This window comes from Simochromis diagramma, unplaced genomic scaffold (assembly GCF_900408965.1).
Source record: "Simochromis diagramma unplaced genomic scaffold, fSimDia1.1 OVJJ01000602.1, whole genome shotgun sequence".
NCBI lineage: Eukaryota > Metazoa > Chordata > Actinopteri > Cichliformes > Cichlidae > Simochromis > Simochromis diagramma.
In genome coordinates, this window is record NW_024387040.1 from 1,165,395 (window position 1) to 1,181,162 (window position 15,768).

The 15,768-nt window shown below is 41.8% G+C and overlaps 1 protein-coding gene across 1 annotated transcript; it reads right to left on the minus strand.

Annotated features, from left to right (window-relative positions):
- Positions 1 to 749: 749 nt before the first annotated feature.
- Positions 750 to 15,567, minus strand: ankrd33ba (ankyrin repeat domain 33ba). The gene is made up of 6 exons (XM_040044356.1): positions 14,595 to 15,567; positions 5,147 to 5,276; positions 3,644 to 3,784; positions 3,048 to 3,189; positions 2,379 to 2,577; positions 750 to 1,767 (listed from the first exon to the last, which is right to left on the minus strand). The coding sequence occupies exons 1-6, from the start codon at positions 15,042 to 15,044 to the stop codon at positions 1,222 to 1,224; spliced, it is 1,608 nt and encodes a 535-aa protein (XP_039900290.1). The 5' UTR covers positions 15,045 to 15,567; the 3' UTR covers positions 750 to 1,221.
- Between the last annotated feature and the right edge of the window lie 201 nt (positions 15,568 to 15,768).

Consider the following 15,768-nt stretch of genomic DNA (forward strand, 5'->3'; position numbering starts at 1 on the left):
AATTTATGTACGTTTTTTTGGGGGGGGGGGGATATCACACTGAGGGAAGCACGGTGGCACAGTGGTTAGCACTGTTGCCTCACAGCAAGAAGGTCATGAGTTCAATTCCACCATCAGGCCAGCAGGGCCTTTCTGTGTGGAGTTTGCATGGGTTCTCCCCGGGTATTCTGGCTTCCTCCCCCAGTCCAAAGACATGCACTTTGTGGGGATAGGTTAAATAAAAAATCTAAATTGCCCATCGGTGTGAATGTGAGTGCGAATGGTCGTCTGTTCCTGTGTGTTAGACTGGCGACCTGTCCAGGGTGTACCCCGCCTCTCGCCCTATGACAGCTGGGATAGGCTCCAGCAACCCTGGAAAGGATAAGCGGAAGCGAATGGATGGATATCGCACTGATAAACATGATATAATAAACATGATACACTTGGCTTTAAAGGGTTAATTGGGTTATGAAGGGTAAATGTGCAGGAAGTAATCTAAATATTTCTTCCCAACCTGTCAGATTCAAAAGCTATACATTTCAGTCTTCACCCTTAATTGAAAAATGTCATCAAAAGCATTTAAATTTCTCTCTCTATATATAAAATATATACGTTAAATACATTCAGGGTTTGTCACTGTAAAGCAAAAGAAGAAAGCATCTAAAATATTGTCAGGCAGACGTCACGAGATTCATTACAAATCTTGCTTTGCTTTCTCAGCCAGTAATGACGAGATCATTATTACTCCTCACCGAATGACTTAAAAGATATATTTTTTAATAAACTGCTTTTAATTAACACATTTTTTTCTGCAGTAGGTCTCAGTTTCAGAGTGTGTGTTATTGTCTTCTGCTTCAACACAGTGCAACGTACTACAAAAACACCGGCGTAATGAGCACCCAAGGCATAAGAAAATATAGGCCCGGCCATCCGTTAAAAAGCAATAAATATGAAAAATAAATTAGCTTAAAAACATTTCAAGTATCAAATCCCCTGGGTATTCGCTGTTTGACGTCAGCGTTGTGCACTTCTAACGCTGTCGCTATAGAGACAGCCGTTTTTAAAGAGGTCGGTCAGCATCCAAACATTGCTGGTAATTCTGAGCTCACCCTGTGCACCTAACTGTGTAAAGCTGAAAACCATAAACGCCAGATCTGTCGGACACCTTGGCCCGTATGTTTTTTTGTTGTTTGGAGGGGGGTGGGGGGTTTAGTTCACACGATATCCTCTGAGGTAATGATATTATTTCCTTTTCCCAGTAGCAATATGTCTCCTCGTTGCAGCCTCCAGCCTCTTTCTCTCTGCTTCCTCTGCTTTTTTCCTTTCTTCCTTTAGCTCCTTGTATCGCCACTTTGGAACCTGCAGAAAGTTCCCCCCTCCATCTTTGGAGCTGCTCTTCCTCCGAACCTGTGCCGGCTCATAAGTGGACGGTGGGGCCTTGGACACTCTCACCTTGGGTATGGTGAAGCCTGGCCTCACACTGCTCCTCCTCAGCACCATGTGCATGGGCAACAAGCTGGTTCTCCGTAGCTCCATGGCTTGGTTATAAGACACCAAACCCAAGCTGGAGCTCCTGTGCCGAGGCACCAGGCTCTGAGCCTGAAGGCTGGCCCGGCGACCTGCTGAGTTCTTGGTCACCAGAGTCACGCGGGAGTTCTCAAAGAGTCTGAGATGGCTGTCCACCCTGTCAGGGTTGATGGAGCGAAGCTCCTTGGCGCGCTGCTGGCGAATGATCTCTGGGACCGCATAGCGCCGTTTGCCCACACCCGGAGGACTGTCAGGACACACCTGAAACAAAACCAGCAGAGTCTGATTGGTACTGATATCAGCAGCATTGCAGCAGCAATACTGGTGACTCTGGATGCCAATCATGCCTTTGTTTTCGGTATTGCAGACAGTTAATCTCACACGAATAACCTTCTTAGCGGATAAGGCTGGTGTTAATCATTTCCTTTAATTATTATGAACTAATCCTTAGGGAAATCACAGAATTGGTTGATATAATAAATGATAAATTAGTGCCACATTTTAAGTGTTATTACCATAATATGATCATTAACGTATAAGCACGAGTTTTATACTATACGGTGACAAAATAACTTTACCATTTGACTTTATGATTTCAAAAGCCAAGTCTGTGGAAGATTGTTTTCATATTGTTCAAAAACATTTGGCTTCATCTGAAGATAAGAAAAACAGTTTTGGTATCTCAAAGTTTGCCGAGTATAAGCACACATCATTGAATAACACAGAGAGCAACCTTACCACAGAGTGTTTATACTCATTCAATACCTCAGCCGAGGCTGTGATTGAGAAATACTTGTTGTGAGGAAGGCTGAAGAGGATTAATAAATAAATCAATAAATAGAATAAATACATTCTAGAGCTTAGTCACTCACTGTGCGGCATGCCACAGCGATGAAAGGGCTCCTAATGCCAGTCGTAATAGAAACCATGTGGTCGATGGCGCCTTCGTCCTCCGGGTTGGTGACATTTGCGATGTTGAAGATGTTGCGCATGGTGTCCGACAAGCGTTTCAAACAGCCGCGTGGCTCCTGGGATTTGGCCACCAGTGATGCCAGCGGGCGCCACTCTAGACTGGGAGAGCAATACTGACATCAGTTCATGCACCGAGAGACGAAAAGGCATTTGTGTTGTGTTTTTTGTGTTGAATGTGTAATATTGTATGTTCTGTTCTTTTTAATGAGTCAGTGGTAACTTGCACTGACCTTTCTCAAGCAAGGCTTGTCTAGAAACACTAATGATGGCTACATAATCTGAAGCAGAGTCACAATTATTTATTTGCTACACAGCCTGCTATCAGGGCGAGATGATGTAAACAGAAAGCTCAGACAGCTGCTTTTGTGGAGAGGATGCAAAGAAAAGGAGGACAGCAGGTACCTCATAATTGCACACAGTTTTTCATAACTCCATGTAAAGATAACAAGTGAGCAGGGCAGTAAATTCAACAAAGGGTCAGCGATTTTTTCTTCTCTTGGAAATCAGTTTAGAAAATGCCGTCATAAACAAGGACTTGCACATCTTAGACAGCTAGCTGTGAATTGTACCTGTATGTATCACAGTACTGGTGTGGACAAGGCCGTTCTATTAAGCGCGCCATCACCCATGCAGTTTCATAACGGCCTGTAAACAAGGCCCACTCCCTGGCAGTCAGTTGGCGGCCAAAGTCTTTTGCATTCAGGGCAGCTCCTGATGGACACAAAGAAGACAGGAAAAAGTTTAATTTGTGGATACACAAGCATGTAAGCTCAAAGATAACAAGGTGGGGACACAGTGAGTTTGTGGCCAAAAGCTGTCTCGCTATGCTCACTGCAACTTGTGTACTCAGCACTCTCACAGGGTCAGTTAGCAGATTTGTGTAAATGCGTAAGAAGTCCATTATTTGGAAAAAACAAATACGTTGAAATTAAATCCATCCTGACATTTAAACCTCCTGCTGTTATGCTTTGGCATCAAACCTCAACATAAATCCTAGTTATGACTAAAAAATATATAAATAAATTACTGTCTACGTATTCAAATTGTCCATCTGTTCGCCAAATTTCTGAAAATAACATTTTCTGCAGTTATAATCTAACCCATTCCAAGTATTGCACTGCTACAGAGGTTCGTGCATTTAATTTAATTACACGCATTTCCTTACCTGCCAACATGAGCGAGCGCACGCACTCCACCCTGCCCTGCATGGCGGCTTTCATTAGGGCGGTGAAGCCGTGACAGTTTCTTCTCTCTATATCCAACCCAGAGTAGTAGTTCAGCAGATAGTTGGTGATTGTTATGTGGCCTAGAGTAACAGAGAGACAGAAAATAGTTACTGTTGGTCGGACAGAGGTGCTAAATACTGCAGATCCTGCAATGGCCACTCGAGGCTGGCTATAAAACCGAGGCAATTCCTAAAGACTTCTGCATTAAAATGTCTTTACAGCAGATACAGAATTACAACCTGGTCTCTAGCTAGGCATTTCAGTCTGCAAGTAAAAGTTTAATGGTTCGATTCAGCCAGAGACACAGCTCCCTTTTGCATTAGGAAGGGCATTTGATGTAAAACTGCTAAATGTGTAAACGTGCAGAGTTACCCCCTTGTAGCAAGTCGAAAGTAGCTTCTAAAGTTCTGATTGACCGCCATGTTTTGACAGCCAGCTCAGCTGATCAGAGTCACTAGTCCTCAACTTTTATTTAGAGGTTGTTGATATAATTCCCTAACAAATAACACAGCTTGCTGAGCAGTTCATTATAGTAACAGACCATCCAATATATATGTTCTTAAGTTTTTGTAAGTGAAATTCAAGTATTCATATATATGTTACTAGTGATGCAGGTATCTGCATCTGGTACAGTCTAAGTAGGTCGGTAGCCTTCAATATCAAAAGAGCCATTTTAGCTCCACCTACCCAACAATGGGAGCAAAAGAGCAGGAAACGAAGGTGACGGGGACAGGGGGGCAGATTACAGATATAACTGAAAGAGGACAAATTAATACATACTGTATATGTATTAATAGGGTTATGGTTAACCCTAATTCTAACCCGTGGCTTGCGAGCTGAGCCGCAGTTTGCTGACCTCTTGCCTTAGTGCAGGGATGCCTCTTTCCTACCTAGATGGCTAGCATTAACTAAAACTAATGTGCTGAAAACTCTACAACCTCTCATGCAAATATAGCTACTCATGGCACCAAAAAATTAGGATAGGCGTTGACAAAAATGCCAAACTTTAGAGGCTTCAGAATCATAGTTTAAAAACCACTGGGTGTCATGGTGGCTACATCCATCTTCTATTTACAGTCTATATTTAAAGTAAATGAGTAAAATGAGCAGCCCTGCTACAACACTATAAGAAAATGCCTTGAAAATCAGTTTCCCATCATGCATTCACACATGCTAACAATATTTTGGATGGAAAACATTGATATCATACGACTGGTCAAACAACATAGTCAGTGCATAGAGCCAGTTCAAACTTGTGTTTTTCTGGTGCTCATATGTGCGTTCATCTGTATCAGCATATCGTGTGTGTGTGTGTGTGTGTGTGTTTGTGCGTGTGTACAGTATTTGTTTCTGTACATGTAAGAGTCTAGCAAGACTGTGAATCAGCCTGTCAGTGTGTGTATTTGACTACTGCGAGCTGTGATTATATGGTTATGTGTTACCTGCTTGCGCAGCAGTGATCAGAGCCGTGTTTCCCTCGCTGTCCTGCCAGTTGACATCTAGGTACGGACACTGAGACAGCGCTATGACGACATCCACGTAACCTTGGTAGCATGCAACCAGTAGCCCTATCTGAGACGAAAAAGAGACAGGGCAGGAAAAAGAGATAGAACAGTTGAAAGAAAAAGAGAAGGGAGAGATATATATAAGGTTAGAATCAGCAAAATCGCTAAGGTGAAAGAAAAAGAAGGTGAAGCAAAACTGCAATAAAGTGCTGACATATACGAAGCAGTCTGCAGAAAAATGCCATCAAGACAGCGCCGGTAAAAATCCACAAGACCAGTGAACCTGTGTGCAGTTCCCAAAACTAATATCTGTGATTAAACATGACATCTGTTGTGTTTTCGCTGAGAAACCTTAAACTCAAAAAAACGATCTTCCTGTCTGATGTTGTTGTGTACTTTTTCGTGGATGTGTTTTTCTGCCAGAATAGGTGCTCTTTTATATGTGTGTGGATAAATGTGTAAAGGTTAGTCTGTGGGTGAAACTCTATGAGGCCTGGTGAGTGTTTGACACTGGAAAACTCCAGCAAAAGTTGTGTACTTTCTGGAAGGTGCACACTTCCTTGGCCAAGACAAACAAGTTGACTGAGCGAGCAGAATTCAGGAACTCAGCGTTCTCAGGTGATGTATCTTCACAGATTTACAGGCAATACTATATATGTAGCCAGATAGACAGACAGATAGATGCTGAATATAAAATAATAAATAAATCTAATAATATTATATACAACATATATGACACTTCATTAGTTACATTTATTCAACTTCTCGTAAATACAAATATCTACTCAGGCAATCACTGGGCAGCAACTCAGCACACTTAGGCATGCGAATACGGTGAAGTCGACATTCTGAAGTTCAAACCAAGCATCAGAATGGGGAAGAAAGGTGACTTAAGAGACTTTGAACATGGCATGGTTGTTGGTGCCAGATGGGCTGGTCTGAGTGTTTCAGAAACTGCTGATAAACTGGGATTTTCCTGCACAACCACCTTCAGCGCTTACAAAGAATGATCCAAAAAAAGAAAATATCTCACGAGAGCCAGTTCTCTGGGCCAAAATGCCTTGTTGACGCCAGAGGTCAGAGGAAAATGACAAGACTTCTTCTCATAAGCCATCTTACAAATATAATTATAAGAATGCAACAGTAACACAAATAAACACATCTCAGAACGCACAACAGATGAAACCTTGAAGGAGCTGGGCTATAGCAGCACAAGACCACACTGGGTGCCACAGCTGTCAGCTAACAACAAGTTTGTTGAGTAAGAAGAAGAAAAAAAACAAAATAATTGTGCGCAACTAGAAATCCGTGTAGCCTGATTATAGGCAATCCAGATGACCAAGGAGAAGAAACAAAGGGGGGCATTCTCTGAATTCTGAATTTGGAGCTGACAGGCAAACAACATGTTCATTACTTAACAAGCTACCAGACCCTACCCGGACTTTAAATCTAAATAAACTATCTAAATACGCTGTATTAAAGCCAGGAGTGCTAAAAAGAACAAGTCAGACCTACTCCTTGTCATGTTTCAGCTGCACGTTGCACATGTATTCTGCTACAGGTTTATACACTGAGTAATACTGTAGTACTTTTTTGTTCTGTCTTGCATTTGCAGTAACACAAAATGTCAACTGTGCTAAAATAAAACGAGGTCAAGTTGACCACAGAGACTCGTATATCTCAACTTATACTACACATCGTCAAGGTAACCCTATACTATTACCTTTCACACTCAATTTCTTTTAAAATGTGGTGTTCTCTTTATGACAGACCAGCCTGATGCTTTGCACCTTTTTGGCACAATACGTTTTTAATCTTGGTTTCCAAGCACACGGTGTTATTCCCCTAATTAATCTTTTCAGCTCTGGCATGAATGCAATCGAAAGTAATCTCGGTATGAAATCTTAAATATAAAAAAAAATGAAGATTGGTACGGATAAGGCCCGAAGATTTATATAAACCTCTCAAATTTATGCATATTCATAGGCTGGTAATTATAGTCAAAACAGAAAAACCTCAAGAAAAATCACAGTGTTTCGTTTTTTAAGTCGCGGAGTGTTTCAATTATCTCTAATTTAATAGGCTTCAACCGTATGTCTTTGTACCCAATAAATATAATGCTTTGATAAATCATTTAATTATAGCTTTTTGTCACAGTGCGGGTAGGATTACTTAAGCATTGGCTTTATTTATGTTAATCAGACACATCACACTGAACACTGAGATTCCTATTAAAATATAGGAGACAAGCTTTTGGTTGAGGTTGAAGAGAGGTTCAATTATCCCTCAGATTTTACAGGACATGGACCTTAGCCGTATTAAACACTGAACTGTGAACTAAAACAAGTCAGTTGGAGACACAGTCGCACTAATTTTGGCACATCTGAGAAAAACAGCTGACAAAGGTCCTGCAGAGTAACTACTGGACTGTCTCAGAGAAGTTCACTTACACTGGCACAGCTTCAAATAGTTCCCTCTGCTTAGACACTCTCACGTAGACCTTGTCTGTGTCTCTCACGCTTTCTCACATACGCAAACACACATTCTTGGCAGCCCTCCGGTTGTGATGTGATGTACTTTAGCAGCACGCCCTGCAGCATGTCTCGAGCAATCTAAATCGTCTGACTTTGTTTTTGTTTTCCTTGCGAACCTTTGTCACACACAGGTATAAACACATACAAGCTTCTTTATTTATCCCAACCGCCCGACGTACTTGTTACGTTCCTGTCATACACACTACTGCAATCAGTGATTTAATGCACGTTAATGGTAGCTGCTGACAATGATGGAGCGCAGCAACGTACAGATATATAGGCTGTATACCAGCATCAGACCAACCTCCCCCTCCTCGATTGTCATAAATGGGCAAATAATGACAGGAAGCTGGAAAATCTCCATCATGAGAAAAAAAAGAATGTGATCAAAAGCATAGGTTTGATCTGCAATAATTCAATAATCACTTCAGTGACACGAGAATTACAGAGGGATTGGGTTTTGTCTTTAGGGATGGTGCAGACCGGTTCTGAGGAACTGTCCTCACTGTCCCCTGTGACATCACTCATTCTCATGACCTTCTTCAAGTAAAGTAATGCTTTAATGAAATGCTTACTAATGCCACAGTTACTATTTCCGTTAGGTTCTTCTGTGCACAGTCAAAACTGAAAGATGTTCCAAAGTAGGTTTAGTAGAAAGCACTTAAAAGTCATCCATCACTTCATAGCATTAACATGTTGGAGCATGAATGGTGTCAGGTTTATGTTGCATTCGGAAAATAATGGAAGCTAGCTAAAAACGTCTTTCAAAAATATCATCAGCTGCTGAAATTATTAGGTCAAACAGGGTGCTCTTATATAATAAAACATAAATAAATGAATTTTCAGCAGAGACCATGTTGATCAAATGCGTGCACAGGTCTTAACAAGATTAGGCTGAAGAATTCTAGCATCACTCGATTTAAAACTTGCATCTTGCAATCAAGATTATAATGTGTATTCTGATGAGCGGGCACGCATACACACATACACTGGACTGCCTGGACTTAGATGACCACACACACACTAACACACTAAGTAATCTGAGGAATATCCAGTGCTAGGAATAGAAAGGCTTAGCCTTATCAGTCAGAAAGACACGGAGACAGGGGGGGAGGGAGAAATATAACCATGTATCTGCAGTTAATGTGGCAACACTCCAAAGACTGGTTCCAAAGAAGATGACACAATACGATGCAATACCCAGTGTAACCTTTAAAATTCCTTGATACACAATAAATATGTTTGCAGTAGTACCACGTTATCTTCACCGTGGATACGTTTTTTGATTTATGCTGGTCCTAAAAGAAAAGAGAAACTGCATCTTTTTAAGCAGCCAGTTATTAATTTTAGAGCTGCATAGTTTGTACGTAGTGAAAAAGTGTTGATAATCCAAAGAACGGCCGCTGTGTCCTGTGATTTCGATCACTCTGCAGTGGTGGAAAAGTTGGCACTCAAATAAAAGCCTTACTTAATACATATCAATATAAATAGGAAAGCATGTTTCCAATTAGAAACTTGCTAAAAAACAGCTCTCTTTCCGGTTGTATTGCTCTTTACCCTGGAGTGACTTAAAGGTGTATGTCCAAACACATGCCGCCTTCTTCAGCGAACTATTCTGACTACTTTCTGCACTTATGGAAGCCTAACTGTAGCAGACAGCCTGCATGTCTGCAGCCTGTGCAAACCACATGTGAATAAATCAAAATGAAAACATTCAATTCATTTTTAATTTTACAGGAAACCTCAGTACACATGAGCCACATGCTAAAGACCACCCTCATTCACATCCGTCAGACACACCACGGACACAGACATACCAGGCCATGTTTCTGTCAATATCGCCCCTGTTAAATGTCTTTCTGTCTGCAGCTGAGCGTTCACACAACTGTATCAAATCAGATGTGTATGACTGTCGCTTTGATTTTTCCACTCATCAGTATTTGCTAGCAGCATCGAGCTCGCTACCATCTGCAGTGCCACATTTCTGTCTCTATCTGACTATGCTTCATTTAGTCTATCTGCCTGCCGGCTTGTTGGTCGATACGTGTGTTGGTCAGCTGTTCTTTCTGTTGGGCGACTTTGCTGGCTCTCTCAGCAGATGAAACATACCGTATCTGTCCTGGTTTGTCAACTGACCCCAATCTATTTGGAAATTTGGAATTATTATATTTGATCTGTGTATAAATCAGGTTGATAGGATTCTGTGCGTGTTTACTGAGTGCACATATGAGCATGACAAATTACCCAATTGATTGCGAGGGGAACACACAGTGTAGTAAACAGGGTCAGATGGGCTTTGAGGACAGAGCTGATACCTGAACGCTAGAAGAATTACCACTAATGTGTACCATGACCATATTATTCTTTTACTTTTAACATGAGAATGACGATAATTTACTGACATTTAATCCATCACGTCAGCCACAAAGTCGCAATGAGAGCATGGAGATTTTGATATAGTGTGCTGCAATCATATCACTGGAAAATTGGATACACATTAAACACACATACTTGTCATTATGTTTATTCCTAAATTCAGAATGCAGACATTTAATTAAGTTTCAATATGTGCACTTGGCAGCAGAAAATACAGTTTTATTGCTTTTCAAAGCCTGTGTTGACACCAAATGTGAGTTTTCACAAGAACTAAGAAGGCCTCCTAAACATGCTGGGAAATGAAAAACAGGCATCAAAAGTTAATTGTTTTATGACAGCAGTGGTTCTGAAGAAAAATATCCTTTAGAGGATAAGCCTTCTCATAACCTTCACAAGTTATTCTCATAATACCACAAAACATTTGACTAAAAGTGGAGGCTTCAAGTGTTCAGTGAATCAGTGTTGTCAAATTCCCCTTGAATTCCTGAGGGGCCATATGAAACTTTTGTTCTCTTTCTCTTTTAACTACACTCTGGTTTTTAATCGTTTTACTGGAAAACATCCATGCTGCAGAAGTACCTGTTTGCACAACACAGAATCTCTCACAGTTTCTGGGCTGCAAGTCTGCAGCAGACTTTGTACTCAGTGGTCCCCAACTTTTTTTGCACCACGGACCAGTTTAATGTCCGACAATATTTTACCCGTAACAAATTTCCCACGTGTGGGACTAGTAAAGGTTATCTTAATCTTATTTTCACAGACCGCCCTTTAAGGTGTCGTGGATAAATACAACAAAATAAAATGATACGACCAAGACAATAATAAACGCAAATTAATTGTGTAATTGTGTAACTTAGAAGCGTCCTCCTCAAATGCGGCAACAAAATTGAGAGTAACATCCTCCTCTCTGCCCCTTCATACTCTCTGGTCGCTATGGTAACGAGCAAATATTTATTTCAAAATAAGACACACAACTACAACACAGGAAAAGACCCAAGGAAACCGAGTTAATGATAAAACCCCCAAAAACCATAAATTTCACACCCGAGCCTCAACTCTCAAGGCCCAGTACCAAACGACACACGGACCGGTCCGGAGGTTGGGGACCGCTGCTCTAGCTTAGCTTTCCTTTTGGAGGGGACCAGAGGAAATGACCTGAAATAGTGACTAAACTAGGCAACATACACTCATACATGCGTCTACGGAGCTTATCAAGTTTTGAAAAAACAGTATTCAGGTTATTACTAAAACCTGGTCTTTTCATATTGGCCTGATGTGTCTGTGCTTCAGTGATTCTAACCCAGGGGTGGGCAATCTCAGTCCACGAGGGCCGGTGTCCCTGCAGGTTTTAGATCTCACCTTGGGTCAACACACCTGAATCACATGATTAGTTCGTTACCAGGCCTCTGGAGAACTTCAGGACTTGTCGAGGAGCTAATTTAGCCATTTAAATCCGCTGTGTTGGTTCGAGGACACATCTAAAACCTGCAGGGACACCGGCCCTTGTGGACTGAGATTGCCCACCCCTGTTCTAAGCTCTCTGTACTTAAACTACTTATGGACGCTAGATAACTATAATCTACCATCTTTTTAACATATTTGGACGAAAACTTTACCACAGTCCTTTTGATGGTCTAGATTAAGAATCTTTCGATAATAAATTTCTTTTTAAACTGATGATTAGTGACAGAGGAAGTGGTGTGTATGTTGTACTCAGACTAGGCCAGGGATGTAACAACCGCCTTTGTTTTACATGCTACTTGATGAAGCTATATTAAGACGCTGACATCTGTGTCAGGATGTGTTTCCAGTAGATGTGTTACCTAACCTGTATTGTGTCTCTGAGTATGTGCATATCCCCAAGGTCACAGGGCACGACAAAGCTAATGGTACATGCACAACCACACATCCTAGTCATCTGGAAGTCTCTTTTCCGACATCTCTCACTGCAGCTACACTCAAACACACACTAAATGCGAGCATGTGTCTTCCGTTTCAAAGTGCCTTGAGGACCTTTGACCTTTTCCCTGTTATATACTTTATAACATACACATATGTTCAGGTCACAAGGACTCCTTTCCATGTTCTCATGACTGGATGCACTATGTAAATGCAGAGAAATAAGGAGGGGTAGGAGATGGTGAGAGACAGATGTTTAGAAAAGAGGGAGGTGAAATGTAAGAAGCGACAGATGGGGTCGGCCTCTAGGTCAAAGAAGCAGATTTGTGATATAAGACCACAAAAGCGCTCCTTATCTGAATCTACAGTGCTGTGAAACTTCATCCTCTCAGCTTAAACTAGCTGCAAACAGCCGAAAACTATGCTTATATATTTGGCTTTTTTCCTTGTGTAAAGATCTAGGCATGTGTGCTGCTTGGCACTGGGCTAAAGCGATTCTCCAACTTTCACTAAGTAAAGCCACAAAGAAAATGGTGACTGACATGTGCTGCCTTACCCCACACTGAAGGCCAGCTCAATTACAATTATTGAAATGTCCTGATGAATAAATACAAGTATAGCATGCCATCACTGTGGATTTATCTCTTTGCCCTGGGCTGCAGCTGTTTGGCAGGACTGAAGCGATGCAGATTGATTCCACTGCAAATAGATGAAAACTAACATTCATTTTAGTTTATTAGGATCATTGATCAAAACCACTGAAGAGGACAATCTGGTTCACATAATTAACTGACATATAATTTGGTTTATGCTAGCGCTTAATTCTATAAGACATATTTGAAATGCAGCCAGCTGTAACGGAAATGGATCCAATCCTATTCTGAACTTTATGGTTTTAAAATGCATCCTGGTTCAGACTCTCATCTCATTGATATATATAATACGTTTACTCACAGACTCATACAAAATGAATCCACATAAAATATAAGTTAATGCATTTGAAGTAATAGTCGTTCACTGTCATGTGAAAAAGAAAGTGCACCCTCCTTCAGGACACAATAAAAAAATCACACGTGCTGATCATTAGCACGTGTGAACACCTCTATAAAAGCACAGCTACAATTAGCATGTTAAATAGCAATGCAATTAGGAAAAGACTGAACAATTACAACTTGTTTGGAAAGGTTGCCTGGAGAAAGACCCTTTTTACTCTAAAAAGAAATGGCAGCACAGCTTAGGTTTGGGACTTATTTAAGACTTCGGACAGATAAGACCAAAGTGGAGATGTTTGACCATAATGAAGAGTGCTACATTTGAGGACCAAACATAGTGTGTCAGCACAAACGCCACATGTCAACTGTCAACCACATAGGGGGAGGTGTGATAATTTGGGTTTGTTTTGCAGCCACAGGTCCTCGACATCTAGCAGTCAGTGCTAACTCTGTACACCCTGTCTGCAACCCCAAAGTTCTCTAGATTCAAATCTGAGGCCGAGCGTCCAACAGCTAAAGCTTGGCGGAAACTGGGTCATGCAAAGGGCAACGATCCCAAGCACAGCAGCAAATCTGCAACAGCACAGCTGTAAAGAAAAGAATCAAGGTGTTGCAATGGCCCAGTCCAGACCTAGAGACACTAGTGTAACTTATAAAAGCTGCACACAAATGAATGCCTGCAAACCTCAATAAACCAAAGCAATGTTGTAAAGAAGAGTGGAGCAAAACTCCTTTACAGTGATTTGAGAGACTGATAAGGTCACACAGAAAAACAATTTCTTCAAGCCATAGCTGGAAATTTGATATTACCAGATATTCTTGGGCTGTACTTAGTTTTTCACAAGTTTTTAATAAATAAATATAGACAATCTATAACATGTTCATCTGACGCTATATTTGCTTAATGCCTGCTAAAGACCAGATGACTTTTGTTATGAAGGCCTGATACATAAAACCTTAGAAGCACTTTCTGTTTCACACATAAATACGCCTGCATGACCACACGCGCAGAAAGGAGTGGTGTGTTTCCTCAAAAATCACAAGAGCCTTCAGTGTTTTTTAAAGCGCCTGAGCATTCTAGCTCCTCATAAACTGAGATCTGTCATCACACACACGCACACACACAGAAACTCACACATAGAGGCCTTTCAGAAAGGCCTATCAGATAAAGGTGTGAGCTCATTATGAAAATAAACAAAGCAGAGGAAAAGTGCAAAAACAGCTGTCAGAAGTAAACTGAATGTAGGCCTAAGTCACAGAACTACAGAGACACTAATGTAAGCTAGACTGACTTCCATATGACATGCATTACAAGTTGTAGAGGTCAAACCTTCCCGAACATTGAAAATAGGTGAGTAAGCCAGAAAGCTCGGATTTAATTATTTCAGTCTGAAAATCTTTGACTGCATTTGTTGCACAAAGAATGGGCCTAAGATACTGTTAGATATAACTGGGAACTCCAAACATAAACCTTGTGAAACTGTTTCGAGATGCACGTTTTACAACAACTCTTGGTGTCACTGTGGAGGTGATCTAAAGCCACGTGTGTGAAGTTACTCGGAGTTTCTGTTGTGTGCTTCATACCCTGTTATTCCTGTCAGTCTCCTTGACCTCCTCCTCCTTCACACCATGCCGGATCATTATCCGGACTATGGCCGCGTTGTTGGTGCAGCACGCCTGGAAAAAAGACAGCGGCTCCGGGCTGTCCGGAGACGGGGAGCGCTCCGAGTCCGCGAACACATCATCCGGTGGATAGAAGGAGTCGTCCGACGCGATGCTCCGACAATCATCCAGGTCCTCAAAGTCAACTTCTTCGAACTCGTCATGGTCGTCCTCGCTTCCATCCTCAGTGTCCTCCTCACACGAGCCCAGGGAGTCCTCGTCCACATAGTGGGACAGAGGCTCCTCAGTTATGGTCGGGTGAACTTGGCGGATGTCTCCCCCGACTTTTTGCTGCTGCTGCTGGAGCTGGAGTTGTCTGACTCGGACCGACGAGGCGCCTCCTCCATCCCTGTCGTCCGTGATCAGCACCATCTAAGCCCCGAGCCTAGGGCACCTAGGGTGGAGCGCAGCTTGGTAAAGGGCGCGCGAGCATCCAGACTGGCTGTCTCTCCACGACAACAACTAAACTAACGCGCGGGGAAAGTCCGTGAAATCGCCTTCGAGAGCCCAAATCACATAAAACACTTGATTCGTTTCCTCATTCTAATTAAAAAAAATTACCCCACTTCTCAGTTTGGAGATTTGTGAGCCATAAAAAGTCCTGCGAAGTAAGCAAGTACGGAGTGCGTCCTCAAAACGAAACCACGTTGTGTTTTCGTTATGAGTTATCCGGCTCGAGGGTACCCGGAGACAGATACAATTTGGGTACTTTCAAAAAGTGTTGCTACAGCGAAAAAAAGGGAAAAACGGACTACAAGTGCAGGCACACAGGGACGTCCCACCTAGGGCGGAGAGAGGCAGCTGCATGTTAACCTACAGTCGCCTAATCCGATTAGAGGTGACTGGGACCTCTCTCTCTCTCACTCTGTGTGTGTGTGTGTGTGTGTGCGTGTGTGTGTGTGTTGGATTATACTGCTGGTTGTAGCCCTATAGGAAACAATATTCCGAGAATAGTATAATAATATGGATAATATAGGGATTTTTGACTATGTTTGGGAATTAGCATAGTTAGTATTCAATTCTGGACTTTTAAGTGCAATACTAAAAAGATTGAAGTAAATATGAGATTGTATCTGACATGCATCTAGTTAATCCA

Excerpts from the sequence above, each read along its gene's own strand:
- ankrd33ba (XM_040044356.1), bottom strand. The coding sequence starts at position 15,044 with ATGGTGCTGATCACGGACGACAGGGATGGAGGAGGCGCCTCGTCGGTC. Across the intron at positions 5,277-14,594 it reads AGACTGACAGGAATAACAGG|ATAGGGCTACTGGTTGCATG; the intron begins GTATGAAGCACA and ends TTTTCGTCTCAG. Across the intron at positions 3,190-3,643 it reads GCGCTCGCTCATGTTGGCAG|GAGCTGCCCTGAATGCAAAA; the intron begins GTAAGGAAATGC and ends TGTGTCCATCAG.